Here is a 14,980-nt window from a genome sequence, read left to right on the forward strand (position 1 = left end):
GTCCCCACTATCTGTCATTCCTTTAATTAATTATTGTTTCAAAAAAAACCCTCTTTAGCTATGCAGAAAGAATTACATCTTCCTGGCAAGAATTAAATGGCTCGGAGGGGGTTCTTCAGAGATGCATGCAGGTGCACCTACGCGGACACATGTACCACACCGGGCTCTCTTAAGAAAGTACAGGTAACCAAATTCATTAAAGCAGCATACAGACAACAGCGTCATGTCAGCTGCTCATTTTCCGCTATTGAAATGAAGTGTGTGTTTGGGAGAGGGAGGTGGGAGGCAGCAGGAACTTAACGAGATGAGCTTTCTTTTTGATTTTATGGCAACCACTAACATTTTAGCAGTTTCCAGATATCAGCTTGCTCATCCCCTTACGGTGAGCCAAGAGCAGCCCTACGAACCCCAAAGAAAAGCTAATCATGTAACAGCTGCTATTTTTAAATGAACTGGATCTCCACTGGTAACAGGGGGCAAAATTTCAACCATTCAGTTATTTCCCTCCTGCAGTATCATGTGCCCCTTCTTCACAGGTTCCCCCTGCTATTTGATGGACAGCAAAATCCAACCCAGGGCACGTGGTTAACACACCACTGCAAACTAGCTCTGGAGTGCACTCAAGGAGTTCCAGTCATCGGTGGGGCTGTTTACAATATCCATCTGCGTTTTTTAATTCACTGTTGAGCAAAACCCAGGAGGCACACACCTACTAATGCTCAGCATTCAGTGAAGTTATTAATTACACAAATCAAGGCTTGTTCATGAATTTTAAATGATTTAGATCCTAGCTACTCTTGACTGCCCAACACCATTCAAACTCTTGTCTCATTCGAGGTGCTTGGACAATTCCCAGGACTTACCAAAAGTTGTCCCTGCCTCGGGCCTGCTCACGGAGGACACAATCACAAAGCCAAAGCCTTCATTTTCTCCCCGGCGGATTTCGACGTCGTACGGCTGCACCACGGTGCTGACCACACCGCTTCCCCCGCCCCCGCCGCTGCCGATGCCGCTGGTGCTGCCGCTGCCCGAGCTCACAGTGTTCAAGGAGTTCTGGCTTCCCTGCGGGGTCCGCTTCTCCTCCGTCAGGGAAGCTGGCTGGTTGCTGCTGTGGTGTGAGGAGGCTGGAGAAGGGACTTCGTTCTCTGCTTTTGGAACTGCAGAAGAAATGCAGGATTCTCACTGAACTGTCTGCAGAGCACACTGTTTTTAGTATTACAAACGTTCGGCGACAGAAACTTGTGCCTATGATAAATGGCAGAACAGGTCTATTTTACTGTGTGCAGATGACTGGAACTATTTACTCTGCGCACCTTGTACTCAGTCATTAGCAGCGGCTGCCACCTGTTTGAAACAAGACGGAAAACACACGCGTGGCAGGCGTGCAAATGCTTGCATGTGGGTGCAGTAGCACAACTAAGGCCTTGTCTTCACAGAGAAGTTGCACTGATTTAACTGAAGGAGCGACGTTGCGCTGAGTTACACCAGTGCGACTGTGTGTGTGTGTGTGTGGATGCTCTACACCGTTTTAAATCTGGTTTACATTGGTTCAGCTTGTCCCCGTTAAATACCACCACACTACACATTTAGTTAAATTGGAGCACCTTTGTACACATTCCAGGCCTAAGAGAAGACGCAGGGTTAAGTACCACTAACTACCTAGATTGCTTTCAGAGTAACAGCCGTGTTAGTCTGTCTTTGCAAAAAAGAAAAGGAGGACTTGTGGCACCTTAGAGGCTCAAATAAATTGGTTAGTCTCTAAGGTGCCACAAGTACTCCTTTTCTTTTTACCTAGATTGCACCACTTGTACATTATAAAGCTGCCCCCATAGTTAGGGGAGAGTTAGAGTCTTGCTAACACGCACATAGCTCCGGAGCACATCGGCCATAGTAAGGGATAGTAAGGCTTAGCGAGTCAGGCACAGGAAGGGATCATCTCACTGTTTCATGTTTGTACAGTGCCTAGTACAACAGGGCTGTAGTCTAGGCACTACAACAGTACAGACAATGAACAACAGAAGTTGTGGGTGGTGTTACAACAAAAGCAAATGGCCATTAAACAACATCTTAACGAATAAAGCCAGACAGAAAAATGTCAAGCCATCCGTGGACCACGCAGATATAAAATGCTTAGAATGCGCTTTTGAACGCCGTTACCCATCAAGAGACGAAGACAAAGGCACTGCACAAATATTGGATATAAAGGCAAAACTGCAAACATCGCCCTGTGCAAATCCTAGACTCTAACATTCTCAAACCCTCTTGACACAAGGCTAAGGGGAGCAGTAGGGGACCAAAAGCTCAGACACAATATGATCTAAATCTTTTTAAGCCAGTTTCTAGCCTGGATTAAAAAAAATTAACAAAAAATCCCCACCTCTATAAAACCCACCCTCTATTTCAGGCTCTACACTAGTAATGTCAAAACACCACAGTATTTACTCTAGGGTTGCAGGCTGTTTAGGCAAATAATTTATGCTTAACTAATACTTTCAACAATGTAGCACAAGTGAAGAAATAAGCACTTATTTCACATTGCCTGCAAGAAGCCCATCTGTGGTTCAACCTGTAAGAACATGGGGCAGTTTTAGAGTGGCTGTGACAGCCTTAACAACTTGTATGTGTTTATTTTTCAATCTGAAGATCACTTTGATGCTCCTTTAAGCTTAAAATACCTCACTCCCTGTTCTTCTGCTGAGCCCTCACCTTGAAGATCTATTTCACATCATCTCTGTCTAGAAATGGCCCCAGACCAAAATACCAAACCTAAACTCCCTGAAATTTGGGTGCAGATAAAGCAATTTCCCAGTGCTACCAGTCAACAGGAGGGATACATAAATCAACTATCATTCAGAAGGCTCTTCATCATGAGCTCGCTAGCTGCATTGTCATTTTCTTTGACAATGTCTCTGTTTTTTGCCTCATGTTCACCAAGCCATGTTCACCAGCAGGAATGGTTATATTTTCATCTTGGATCAATTTGGGAACACCCTAGCTTTTGAACATGGTGCTCACACAATGAAAAAGGAGAGAAGAGTTTCAAACAATTGTACTTTGCCTCAGTCTTCAATGGTCACTCAAGGACAGAACTGAAGGGATGTGCTGAGAGGAAACATGGTCCAAAGGCTAGGGAACTGGACCTCTGGAGACCTGTATGGCAGTCTTGTGTGTGAACCTGAGCAAGTGATTTTCCCTCTCTGTGCCTCTGTCCCTCTCCTCCGCCCTGTTCTGTTTTGTCTATTTAGATTGTAAGTTCCTCAGGGCAGGGACAGTCTCTTACTGAGTGTCTGAGCATCATGAAGCTACCATATACATACAAGTAATGACAACAACAACGATTCGTGTTAGTGAACGGCTTTAACAGAAACCTGCACAAGGACCGAAAAGGCCCAGGCTGCATACAAACAGAGAATCTTGATTCATGTTTAACCAGAAAGAAACCTATATTTAAACAATATTTGAACAGCCAAAATAGAAAATAAAATAAAAATCAACACAAAGGCTGAAATAATATCTGCATCCATATCGGCATTCCCATTTTTGCAAGAATATTAGGAGAAGGAGCTTTTGATTGTTAGCAAGCAGATCACTGGACCCAGATTGAAAATAATAAGAGCTGTGCCCACGTGGTCACATGACAACATACCTGTGTATACCACTTTGCGCCTTACAGTTAGATTGACATGACCTTGCTTGGCAGCCTGTTGCATAAGCTGGACTACAAGCTGGTGAGATTTTCCGACAACAGGTGTTCCGTCCACACAGATCAGTTCATCTCCAGATCTCAGACGACCGTCGGCATCAGCAGCACCCACTGGTACAATGTGACCAATGTAAATCTGATTAATTTAAAAACAGCGAGAGAGAGAGAGAGAGATGTTGAATGAGCATGTTCCCAACAATCAATTCGACAGCTGGAAATCACAGGAGAGCAGTAATGAGATTTGGAGCCTCGGTCTGAGTGTGACCCAAATCAACAGCATCCAAATGACAGTAACATGTGTCAGTTGTTCTGTACAGAGGCCTCTAGTAAGTAACCGTCCAGGTGTTAGTAGACACCTGTCCACATCATGAAATCGTCAAAAAACTACTGGCATATTCTGTTTCTGCTGTTACTATTCCATAATTTTGTATCAGATCCCTCAACCTCTACAGATAATGCACTTTGAGAGACACGCTTTATAAAAAATGCTCTATAATACAATAGAAAGATGATTAATAGTATGGTCAGTCCTGCCAGGAAGGCCAAGAGGTGAACTGAGACTGAATTATCCTCTGACCTGTCCGTGAAGTCCTTGAGCCTGATTCGTCTCTCATGCACATCAATTTCAGTTTAGCCCTACTGAGTTCAGGGCATTTACTCTGGCATGAGAGAAAAATCATGCTCCATAAATGGGCAGAAATGTGACAGGACAATATGTAGAAATTTATATTGCTGCTCAGTGAATAGACAGGAGCATTAGGTGCTCTTAGTCTGGCACCTTTCATGGGTACTAGATTTATGTTTAAGAGGCTCAGAGAATGTGTGTGTTTGCGGGTGCGGGAAGACTGCTCAAAGGTCAAATACAACAATAAAAGAAGCTGTATTGGAAGATCTCTCTCGATCTAGGTGCATGGGGGTGGGTGGATAAATCTAGGGGTTTGGTTTGGCCTGAAATACAGATAAGGACCAACAGTGAAGTTCAGAGCTCCCCTCAAATTTTAGGGGTGTTTGGATGTGTGGTGTTAGCTTAGACCCATCTCTCATTTTAACAGAGATGCTGTTTGCATAGCACTGCATGCGTTTTTGCAGTGATTCTGGAAGGTAACACTGGTTAACATAAATCCACTTTTTAAAAAGCACTTACAGGTTCTCCAGGCTCATTTCCACCTAGAATCCTAAACCCAAAGCCCGTTTCCTTTCGCCATAGGAAGATATCCTGTTCTTGATAATCTGGAACTGAAGGAAAAGGAGGAAAGGAAATTATTGTTACTTCTAATAAGAAAAGCACAGATTTACATCCAAGTCCCCCCGAGACCTCTCAATTTTGTACTACTAGAAGTGATAAAACTTTGAGATACAAGATGCACTAACAGCCCAGTTGCACCTTCCTGACTCTCAGCCATTAGCACCCTACTCCATACGCTGTCCCACTGACAGCTCATGTGGTCAGGTATAGCTCACCGTAAGGATGGCACAAGTGGGCTTTGCAAGGCAAAACAGATTGCAGTCGCTTTGCAATGATGAACTAAACAATGATCTACAGTACCTGCATCACCGTGAGACTTCGGATGAAAACAAACTCATTCCAAAAGAGTTCCCAAATCAATGCTCAAATTACACACCTATGGAACCTGATCCAACTTGTGGGACTTTCTCCCTCAGCCTCCTTCTCTTGGTTTGACTGCAGGAGGTGGTGATTAGGCCTGCTGTATTTATTAGCTGTGCTGCTCTGGCACTCGTGCTTTTTAACGAGGCTCCTTGTTTGGGAACATCCAATCAGATGTTTCCAGACTTCAAGGTAGAACTAAACACGTTCATAGGTTTAATTTGTAAATTACTGCTAGGAATCTGAGGGCTTCTATTTTAATAGCAGGCAGCCAATTGTGAATCACTGTTTGCTTAGCATTGTGATATTAGAATTCATTAATATGACCATCAGTGATAAATCCCAAACTCTTTTACAAATCACTGGTAAATACACTTCTGTCTCTGCTAAGCGACTGTCTACAATAGAGAATAACTCCATTAGCAACATGATACCATTGCTTTTGTTTTTGTAAGAGAAAAAAGAAACAAGAGGTCTGTACTATGACTTCTGCAGTCATAATTATCTTTTCTACAGCACAGTTTCTTACCTATTTGGTCTGCTGACAATGCTTTAAATAACTTTGGGTCAGATCCTCAGTTGGTGTACATCAGAAAAGTAAGGTAGCTGATTTACAGCAGCTACAGATCTGACCCTCTATATGTAAAATGATATAAAACTGTAAACCAGACAAAGACAGGTGGAAATGCAGAAGAAGCCAACTATGACTACTCATTAGTATGGAACACCACCGACACTTTTACAATGAATATTATATACACTGAAGTGGTAACCTTGAAGTGCAATTGAACACAGATGCTTTATATTAAGTTATTCATGCTTTCTTCCTACTTTTTGATTTAAATGTGAAATTAATTGCTATCACTGAATGATATCAGAAGACAACTTCAGGTTCATTTAATATTTACTGGTTAGTAACTATAACATAGATGAATTTTGTAATATGCTCCCTCCAATTTATAATATTATTCCTTTATAGACCAACTGTCTATATCCTAAGTAAAGAAATCACTTTCAATTTTCCTCTTTTGAGCTATTCATCTTTACTGCTACAAAAATGATTCTTTTTGTTAACAGTCTATAAGTATATCTAATATAAAAATTAATTGTATTAAATACATACATATATGCAGGATGCACGTTTATAATCATACTAAAGTGGGATTCAATATCTAAGAGGAGGGGAACCGTTTGTTGTCTTCATTTAGGGCCGTGGCCGAAGCCTCTTGAAGTCAATGAGAATCTTTTCTTTGGCTTCAGTAGGGTTTGGGTTGGGCCCTCACTGCATTTTATGCTGTCTGTGTCTGTTGTACAAAAAGGGTTGGTTCTAATCAAATGGTGCTTTTTTGCTTAGGCTTCAGATTACCTATAATATTATCTTTCAAAGACTCAACAATAAATTTAAAATGTAATATGAATACAGAGACTGGAAGAGTGGAAATGAAATGAATAGGTGAACATAAGTCAGACGTGTGATTTGACATTTCCATTCACACCATTTTACAGCCAATGATTTCTACACCTTCTTTTTACACAATAGCATCTCATTTTAGCAGCTTTGTGGTTATAAATTAAGCTTTAGACCTGTATGTATCATCTCACTTTAAACTATAACCTAATTTTCCTGTAAATATAATTACAGAATAATAAAGCTAAAAACATGCTGGAAGTCAGTAATTTTGATTAGTTAAGAATAGCTGGCTGAAGGCTATTTGCTCTATGAAGGACATTCTGTATAACAACAGAATTTAGACGATAAATTAATTGGTGTTTGTCACTGTCTTTGTTAATCCAGGCATGAAAAACACAGACACATACGAAAGGTTCTCTCCAATGTTTCTCAAGCTTTTTGGCAGAGACTGGCCAAGCCAATTAGAGTGCACACCCTGCCTGTCAGAAACAAAATGGCTTCCACAGAGATCTTCAACATGGGCCCATTTTCTCAGCATCTCTTAACATGTTCACATTTATTCACCTACAGTGTCACCAACTGTTGCCTTATGTTCCTCGTTCAGATACAGTCTACTCTATTAATGGCCAGCACGGGTAATGCAAGGCTAGGTTTTAACTAGAGCTCCACATCAGAGCAGTGAAATATTGAGTCTAAAACTGAAGTGTATCTAGCACATTTCCGTAATGTACTCAATGTGACAGATCTTAAAAGACCAAAGGAAGATGAACCACCACCAGCACCCCCCACCCACCACCCCCCCCACACACACAGACGATGGATACAAAAGAAACAGAACTCCTTTTACAGCTTTTGGCATCAGCTTGCCAATTAGATTTCTTATTGGCATAGTCCAGACTGCTAACAAAAAACTGCCCACCTCAATGGCTTAATATACTTAATGTATGACTTTAACACACAGCACAACTGTGTTTTGGAGAACTAACCCCAGTCCTCTCCTTATGGTTTAGGAGAAACCATTTTCCTTACAAATTAAAACAAAACCAAATGCTTCATTGGGCCTTTGACTCTCTTAAATTTTAACAATGAGGACCTGGTGGGTGCATTTGTGAGGCTTCTGTCTCTCAGTCCTGCCTTCATTCCCCAGTGTGTTTCTAAAGTAATGACCTTAGCATTAGCTCAGATGGCTAAAGTCTCCTTTTAAGGGCAACCATTTTGAGTAACACTGAAAAAGTTGTAAAAAGAGTTGTGTAGGGATTATGAGAAGGAATTGAACCAGCAGTTTAGAGTGACTCCATTCTGCCAACGAGACACAGCAGGGTAGGTGTATGGAGTATGACCAGAGAGTGTGTAGTTTTAACACAAATATCTAAGATCTGCTGCTTGCCAATGGAGAGCTAAGCCATCGCCTCCCTTGGTGATGAGTTGTTCCCAATCACAGAGTAGCAAGAACACCAAACAAGAAGAAAGACAAGACAGAAATAAAGTTCTCAGCTCATTCTTACATTCTCCAAAATTCGTAGAATTGATTTCTCTCTCTCTCTCACCCTTGCTCAGTCCAGTTGCAGGCGAAGGTGACATAGCTGCAATATTAATTTTACAATTTTGCAAAGCTTAATGTATCCCCTTTCCTGTTAAATTCATTTTAATTTACTTTTGACTGATATGGATTCAGTTAGGCTTTCACATATATTATTGCAAAGGTCATAGCTGCTATGGATTAAAGCAGAACCTGCTGGTCTATTGAATTTGATATATCTGAATGCTAATTTTTGTCACAATGTACACATCTGTCTGGAAATACTTTAAAAACAGATTTTTACAGAACACCTTTACAGCTCACGTAACACAACGTCCACTGTCATGAGACAGCTACTGGAGTCAATTTCTACAGGATATAAATCTCATCTCCAGCATTAGAAAAGACTATAAACATATGAAAATGAACACTGAAAACATTTTCATACACTGGTGCTTTATTAGAGTTCCTTTTAATTAAGTGTTACTCTGTAAGCTCTCACCTCTGTCCTTTCACTTCGGGTAAAAATCTATTATCCATTGCAACAACAACTTAAATAAAATGATGGACATGCAAATACACCTGGCAGAATCCGTTTACTGTGCATAAGTCGCTGGATCATCTAGGAGTCAACACCCTTAGTAATGATAATGTACTCGGCTAGCCACAAAAGTTTTAAGGCCCTGATTCAGCAAGGTGACTTAAGCATATACCTAACTTTCACTACGTAAATAGGGACTATTCCAGTGTTGAAAACTACTGTGATTTGATGCAAATCTCATGATACTTTATATTCTTCTTAAATCCCCAGAGGCTGAAACAAGTGATGATATTATAATCTCAGAGTTTTTTTCCATTAATTTTCTAGAGCTCCTGGTGAAGGAAAATAGCTTGAAAACATGACGTGGGTGCTTCCTCAAACCAGAAGACAGACAAAAAGAACCCCAAAGAGACTGTTTATTTTAAAAAACAAAACCCAAAACACTTGTGACTTTAGAACGCTTGGGGTTGGCAATAACACTGCTACTTATGTGTTTAAAGTCAGTCAAGTGCTTCAGTACCTTGCTTATCAAGGGACTACGTTTGTGACAGATGACCATTAGCAAAGTGCACCCATGAATCAGCTTTGTAAATAGGTTTGCTCTGCAGCCGTTTCTGTTCATACGGCATGCTGTAAATATTAAGATCCTTTTAAACAAGACATTCTCTAAGGGTATGGGCACATCTGTGTGTCCAAGAGTATGAATGTAACTGTTTGTTTCATATTAATATAATGACAGAGAACATAGCCCTACAGAAGGCCCTTTTACTAGACTACTGTCTTTAAAGCCAGTCTGATCAGAAGAGAGTTGGCAATTTCCTGAGTGTATTGTTTTATAGCGGGGGAGGTGTAACGTTGGATGTTATTGTGCTAATATTTTTTTATTCTATTTAATTGTTGGCGAGTGAATGCTTCTTACTGTGTCAGCTTTGTTGTTTCTTTTTAATCAGATTTCGAAAAAAAACTATACATTATCTGCCTGAAAACAAAATGCAAATACTAAAGATAAGCAGAATATTTTAAAAGCTTTAAAATTATTCTATAGTGTTCTGCTTTATTTTTAATTAAATGTTTAAGCCCTTCAAAGAGATTCATTAACACATCTGCAATTTAGATTAATTCATTTTGTCACTGCTGTTTTGACAGATGGCCATATGTAGGATATGGTATTTTGCAAAGCAATCAGGCCACATGAGAAAAATGTGACAACAGATTGTGCTAATCTTCAAGGAAGTTTAATAATAAATTGAAATATAAAAAGCATATTATAAAAATATATTTTCAATAAAAGGGCATAAGATGTTAGAATTGTGACACTGATAACCCTTCAATTGTTCCTCCTTCCATTGAGTGCTCTCTACCCACATAATGTCTGGATCTTGGAAAGGATCCATTTTTCAAACTCAAGGTACATTCTCCCCTCGGACACACACACAACTCCCATTAGCAGTAATGAGTTTTAATCATAAAGGAGATCATGCTGCTAAAACTTAGTGGAAGTTAAGTGATAAATTATTACAACCACTAAACGATCTGGTTTCAGGATTTACTCCTTCACTCTCCATTCTTTAAGGGCTTGATCCTCCAAAGTGCCCTGTCTTCAGGCCATGATGCAAAGAAGCACTTAAGCTCAGCCTTATACTCAAACATGAACAGCCTATGAACAGCCCCATTGGCTTTAGTATCTGAAGTTAAGCTTTGTTGAATCGGGAGCAGAGCACTCATCACCCATATCCAGTGTCAGTGAGAGTAAAGTGGGCTTCACATAAGAACATTAATTCATATATGTATTAAATAGAGTCGCAATTCCCACTCCAGCGGGTCCAAGGAACTAATTAAGATTCTTAGGTGAATGCTGTCACCTTGGGCTGACTGGATTATTTTATGTATATAACAGAGTATTTCTATGGCTCTCCTTATCATGGTATCAGAGTGCCTCATGAAGCCACTGAGATGGGTGTTTGTGACAGACAGAAGAGCTTAAGCACGGAAGCTGGACGGGCATGATGCGGGGACAGGAGGCCGCATGTACAGAAAGTACTCTCAGAAGGAAGAAAGGGGAAAAAGAGAGAATTCTAGAACGAACAAGGAGGTAACCTCAGAAACAAGCCAATGGAGAGAGTTGAGGAATGGCCTCTGAAAGGCCTGTGTTGTCCCCTCCTGTTACACAGATGGAAGAACAAAACTGGGAAATACCCTGGCCTTGTTGGAATGAGTGAATGAATGAGGGTAGAATTCCTTGCATCCATTTGCAGGTGGACAGGGAGGGTCTTACCCTGCTCAGCCTCAGATTTCAACCTAGAGATCCAGGCAGGTGTTAATGCTGCTGAGCCAATAACAATGACTAATTAGTATGAAGAAAAGGAGTACTTGTGGCACCTTAGAGACTAACCAATTTATTTGAGCATGAGCTTTCGTGAAACCTGAAACCTGTAATTAGTATGAGCTACTCAGTTAATTACAAATGATCTAAATAGCTGCAGGGGGTCAAAGACAATGACAGCACAGTTCCCAATTTAGCCAGGCTGCAGGGAGAAGAGGGGAGCCAATGCAGTCAGGTGGAGGGCTAGTGTCCCTACAGGGTGGCTTCTACCTCTGCAGTTCTGGCAGGGTGGCCCCAAAGGACTGGAAAACCATCTTACCCCTCCTTCCTAATGATCTCTTGAATACTCATTGAGATAATTTCAATCACCTAGGGCCCCATTGTTCAAGTGGGCCAAGAAGAGGGCTCTCTGGCTCAAGGAAAGAACCAGGCCTGCATAGCCAGAAAAAGTATGTCAAATCCTTAGAAGGGAAAGAGAGAAAGACAGAGAAGCACAAACTCATGAGACACATTGCTGAGGCATCGAATCCAGAGAGACACTTCTGCACCCAAGAAACCTGTCACTCATGATTTGTTTTTTGGGTTTTTTTTTCATGCCATAAGATTTAAAAATGATTCAATTGGTTGGAAAAACCAACGAACTGCTGTATGTTCTGGGGTAATGTATCTTTGTATAAATATTTTGTCCGTATAATCTTACATTTTGCATGCTATGAAATTTTTGTGCAAGAAGATCATCCTTTACGTAAATAAAAACAAAATCTAGAATGTGCTCCTTTAGCACAAACTATTTCAAGCTCTCTTGTCCCTAATTAAAAGAATAATATTGTCTGAAAGTATGCCTAATATGCTTCAAATATTGTTCTGAGACTTTTTAGAGGTTCTTCTCTCTAAGGCATTGTGATTAAAACAAGGCAAACGTTTATTTTCATTGCAGAGAAGGAACTGATTGAAACCAATTTTATACTCTTGGAGTGGAGTCAAACTCTGCTCAACTATTAGGCGAGTGCATGTATTAATAATTAAAATAAATGCACTTACTGCATGCATTTGGTGTCGTGTATTTTAGGGTAGTATATGCTGGTAAAGACAGAATGGCTCAGCAGGGTTCCCGGCCACCAAGAGTGAGATGGAAATGCATTTCACCTGAGTTTTGGCAAACCAATTTTTCTTTCACTGACTTTAGCTCCCTTTTATAGTAACTGTTGACCTGTGACCCCTGACCTGATCCTACCACGGTTATAAGACAAGCTTACTCGTGTGTGTGTGTGTTTGTGTGTGTGTTTAATTTGCTCTGAGTGATGCTAATATAGTTGAAATGCAAACAGGAAAACATACCAAAAAAATTTAACATTAAGACAGGGTTGGCATCAGGCTGAGGCCTAGTAGGTATAGGTTTATTAGCAAAGAAGGCATAAAGTCTTAAGCATAATTACGTGACCGATGGCAAAAGCAGTAAAAGTTTTTGTCATAAACAAGTTAATCAGAGGAAACGAAATAATGAAATCTTAATGGAATTTGGTGGGGGGGGGGGGGGGGGGGCTTTGAGCAACATGTACCCGTGTGGCTAACCAGGTTGAGGCATTGGAATTATTCACAAATGTATTGATACAAATAGCTATGTCAATAATCAGACCACCAGTTACGATTCCCTGGAAGGCCCCATACAGGCAAAGGACAAAGGCTTAATTACATATGGTAACAGATATGTTAATGTTTAAAGAAAGGGGGTATCAAAATTGATGCATGTATGTTTTCTGGTAGCTTCATCGGAATGACATAATAGCCAAAACTGTCACTGTCCCTGACACTGATGGTGACCGCCACTGACTGACCTACCCTGTCTCTGTTTTCATGTCCATGATGTTGTGCATATGTCAACTCTGTGGATTGCTTTGCACTTTACTTCTAGTTAATGCTCTGTATTTTTCATTTGTGGATGGTTTGGGTTCTTGATTAAGATTTTTAGGTCTCTGTGTATACCCAACCAATCTCAAACTCAACGTGAATAAAATGTTCTTAAGTAGCCATTAGAATGATAAACCTGTTATTTATAAAACAGTAATTTGGATTTGTCTAAGCTACATAACCAAGCAGCATTCACTTGATATGAGAACTTTGAGATATTTTCAGAGGCAGTTGGGCAACTAATTCTGCTTCACGTCTTTGAAAGTCTCCTTAATGCCTGATTTGAAAATAAGTTAAAAAAGGGATGAAAAGAAGGACCTCAATATTTAAAATATTTTACTGGGTTTTGAACAGTGTTATGGTCTAAACCCACTTATCGGAGGCAATCAAAACTCATTCTTCATCCAAGACAAAATTGATTCTTTGTTAACATGAACGAGAAATAATTTGCTGATCTTCACAGCTTTTTCCCAGAACTTCATTTACATGTATCAATTTAACCAACTGAAAGCCCAATATTTTCAATAACAATTTAAGAGATTCAATTCCTATAGATGAAAATCATAAAGAGTGGCTGCCAGAACTGTAGTCTTAACAACCACACCTGTTCAATACTCACGTCGGCTTTCATACATGCTCCTGGACTGGGCCCAGATTTTGAATGGATCTGGCTTTTTCTGTCCAGAGTTGTCCGGCTGCTCCCCAGCTGGTGCTTCAGTGGCAGGGTAGTCGGGAAGCACCTGAGTGGTATGGATGGGTGAAGCAGTGTGCGTGCTACGGTGGCTAGAGACGCTATGCTGGGAACTGTTTTGGCTGTCTTTCCTTTCAAGTGGTTGCTGAACGTAAGAAAGCAAGTGCGAAGAGAAAGAACAGAAGGTTATTGGTCTCTGAGTGGGTGTTTTCCATCATTCTCCTTCCCCCCCCCTTCTTTGATCACTGTTTCTGCGTGCATACAAATAAATATATACATCACATTTTGGTGGCCATCATTTCCAGTTAATGCTGAGTGCAGAAAATTTCCCCAAGACACACTTTGACAGACAGACAGGCAGAAGTAGTATGTAAAATGGAAAAAAATTAATCACAAAAAACATCCATCCTTCTGTGTCTCACCACAAAAAAAATCAAAATTTCATTATAGGATACTAGTTTCAATGTCTTTTTTTCCTCTATGCTAAACTACAAACATCTGTATTCATATATCTTTAAGAGTTTAACATAAACCCACAAAAGCAAGGACAAAAAATCTTGGCAATCAGACTGAAAAGCCATTCTTAACTGCTACTGGATGTAGGCATTTCAGACCTTGATATGCAAAATCACATCTCATTCACAGATCTTTGCAATCCTCAAGTCATAATGAGTTGGTTGGGAACAGAGTTCAAGGAAATTAAGATGCAAGACTTGAACCTCATAGCATTCATTAGATCCTTAACATTACCGAAAAATATTTACTTGCTATTTGATTTCCTTGTTTTAAGCAAGTATATTAAAACAAAGAAAAATGTTTCTACTTACATTCAAGGCTTATTCTACACAGCATGTCAAAAAGACCTGTCTTGTCAATATCTAGCTACACTGAGTATGTTGTTCTTAACTCACATTCACATAATTGGCTGCAATAATGTATGCAAATAAACAAGAGTCACATTTGCACTGCAAGAATTCATGCTACTAAAAATGTTTCTGAAGAGTTACCAAGAATGGGCAGTAAATATGTTTAAAACAATGCTCACTGTAGTCTCTTGTTTCCACATTACAAAAGGGCCTTGTTGCTATTAATTGATTGGCAAATCTCACATTAAAAAGTGAAGCCAATTTTCACTTTTAATTCTGTGAAAGGTTAATTCCTATTTATGTTCAATTCCTATGAAAGGTTTCACCAGAGAGATCAAAGACCAAAAGGCATGGGAACTGAGCTATTTTCTCTTCTAGAAGTGCAACTTTAAAGCACATTGGTGCACCAATG

General features: G+C 40.1%; 1 protein-coding gene across 29 annotated transcripts in view; it reads right to left on the reverse strand.

Moving 5' to 3' along the window:
• MAGI1 (membrane associated guanylate kinase, WW and PDZ domain containing 1) overlaps positions 1–14,980 on the reverse strand; it is a 481,666-nt gene that overhangs the window by 21,397 nt on the left and 445,289 nt on the right. For 19 of the 29 annotated variants that reach the window (XM_073351013.1, XM_073351009.1, XM_073351027.1 and 16 more), the window contains 5 exons: positions 13,631–13,847; positions 8,226–8,303; positions 4,848–4,939; positions 3,647–3,839; positions 864–1,157 (listed from right to left, as the gene is read on the reverse strand). In XM_073351013.1, the coding sequence (XP_073207114.1) occupies positions 864–1,157; positions 3,647–3,839; positions 4,848–4,939; positions 8,226–8,303; positions 13,631–13,847 (874 nt within the window). The remainder of the gene's footprint in view (positions 1–863; positions 1,158–3,646; positions 3,840–4,847; positions 4,940–8,225; positions 8,304–13,630; positions 13,848–14,980) is intronic. The other 10 variants (XM_073351032.1, XM_073351022.1, XM_073351018.1 and 7 more) reach the window with 1 other exon arrangement.

Source organism: Lepidochelys kempii, chromosome 7 (genome assembly GCF_965140265.1).
Source record: "Lepidochelys kempii isolate rLepKem1 chromosome 7, rLepKem1.hap2, whole genome shotgun sequence".
Classification (NCBI taxonomy): domain Eukaryota; kingdom Metazoa; phylum Chordata; order Testudines; family Cheloniidae; genus Lepidochelys; species Lepidochelys kempii.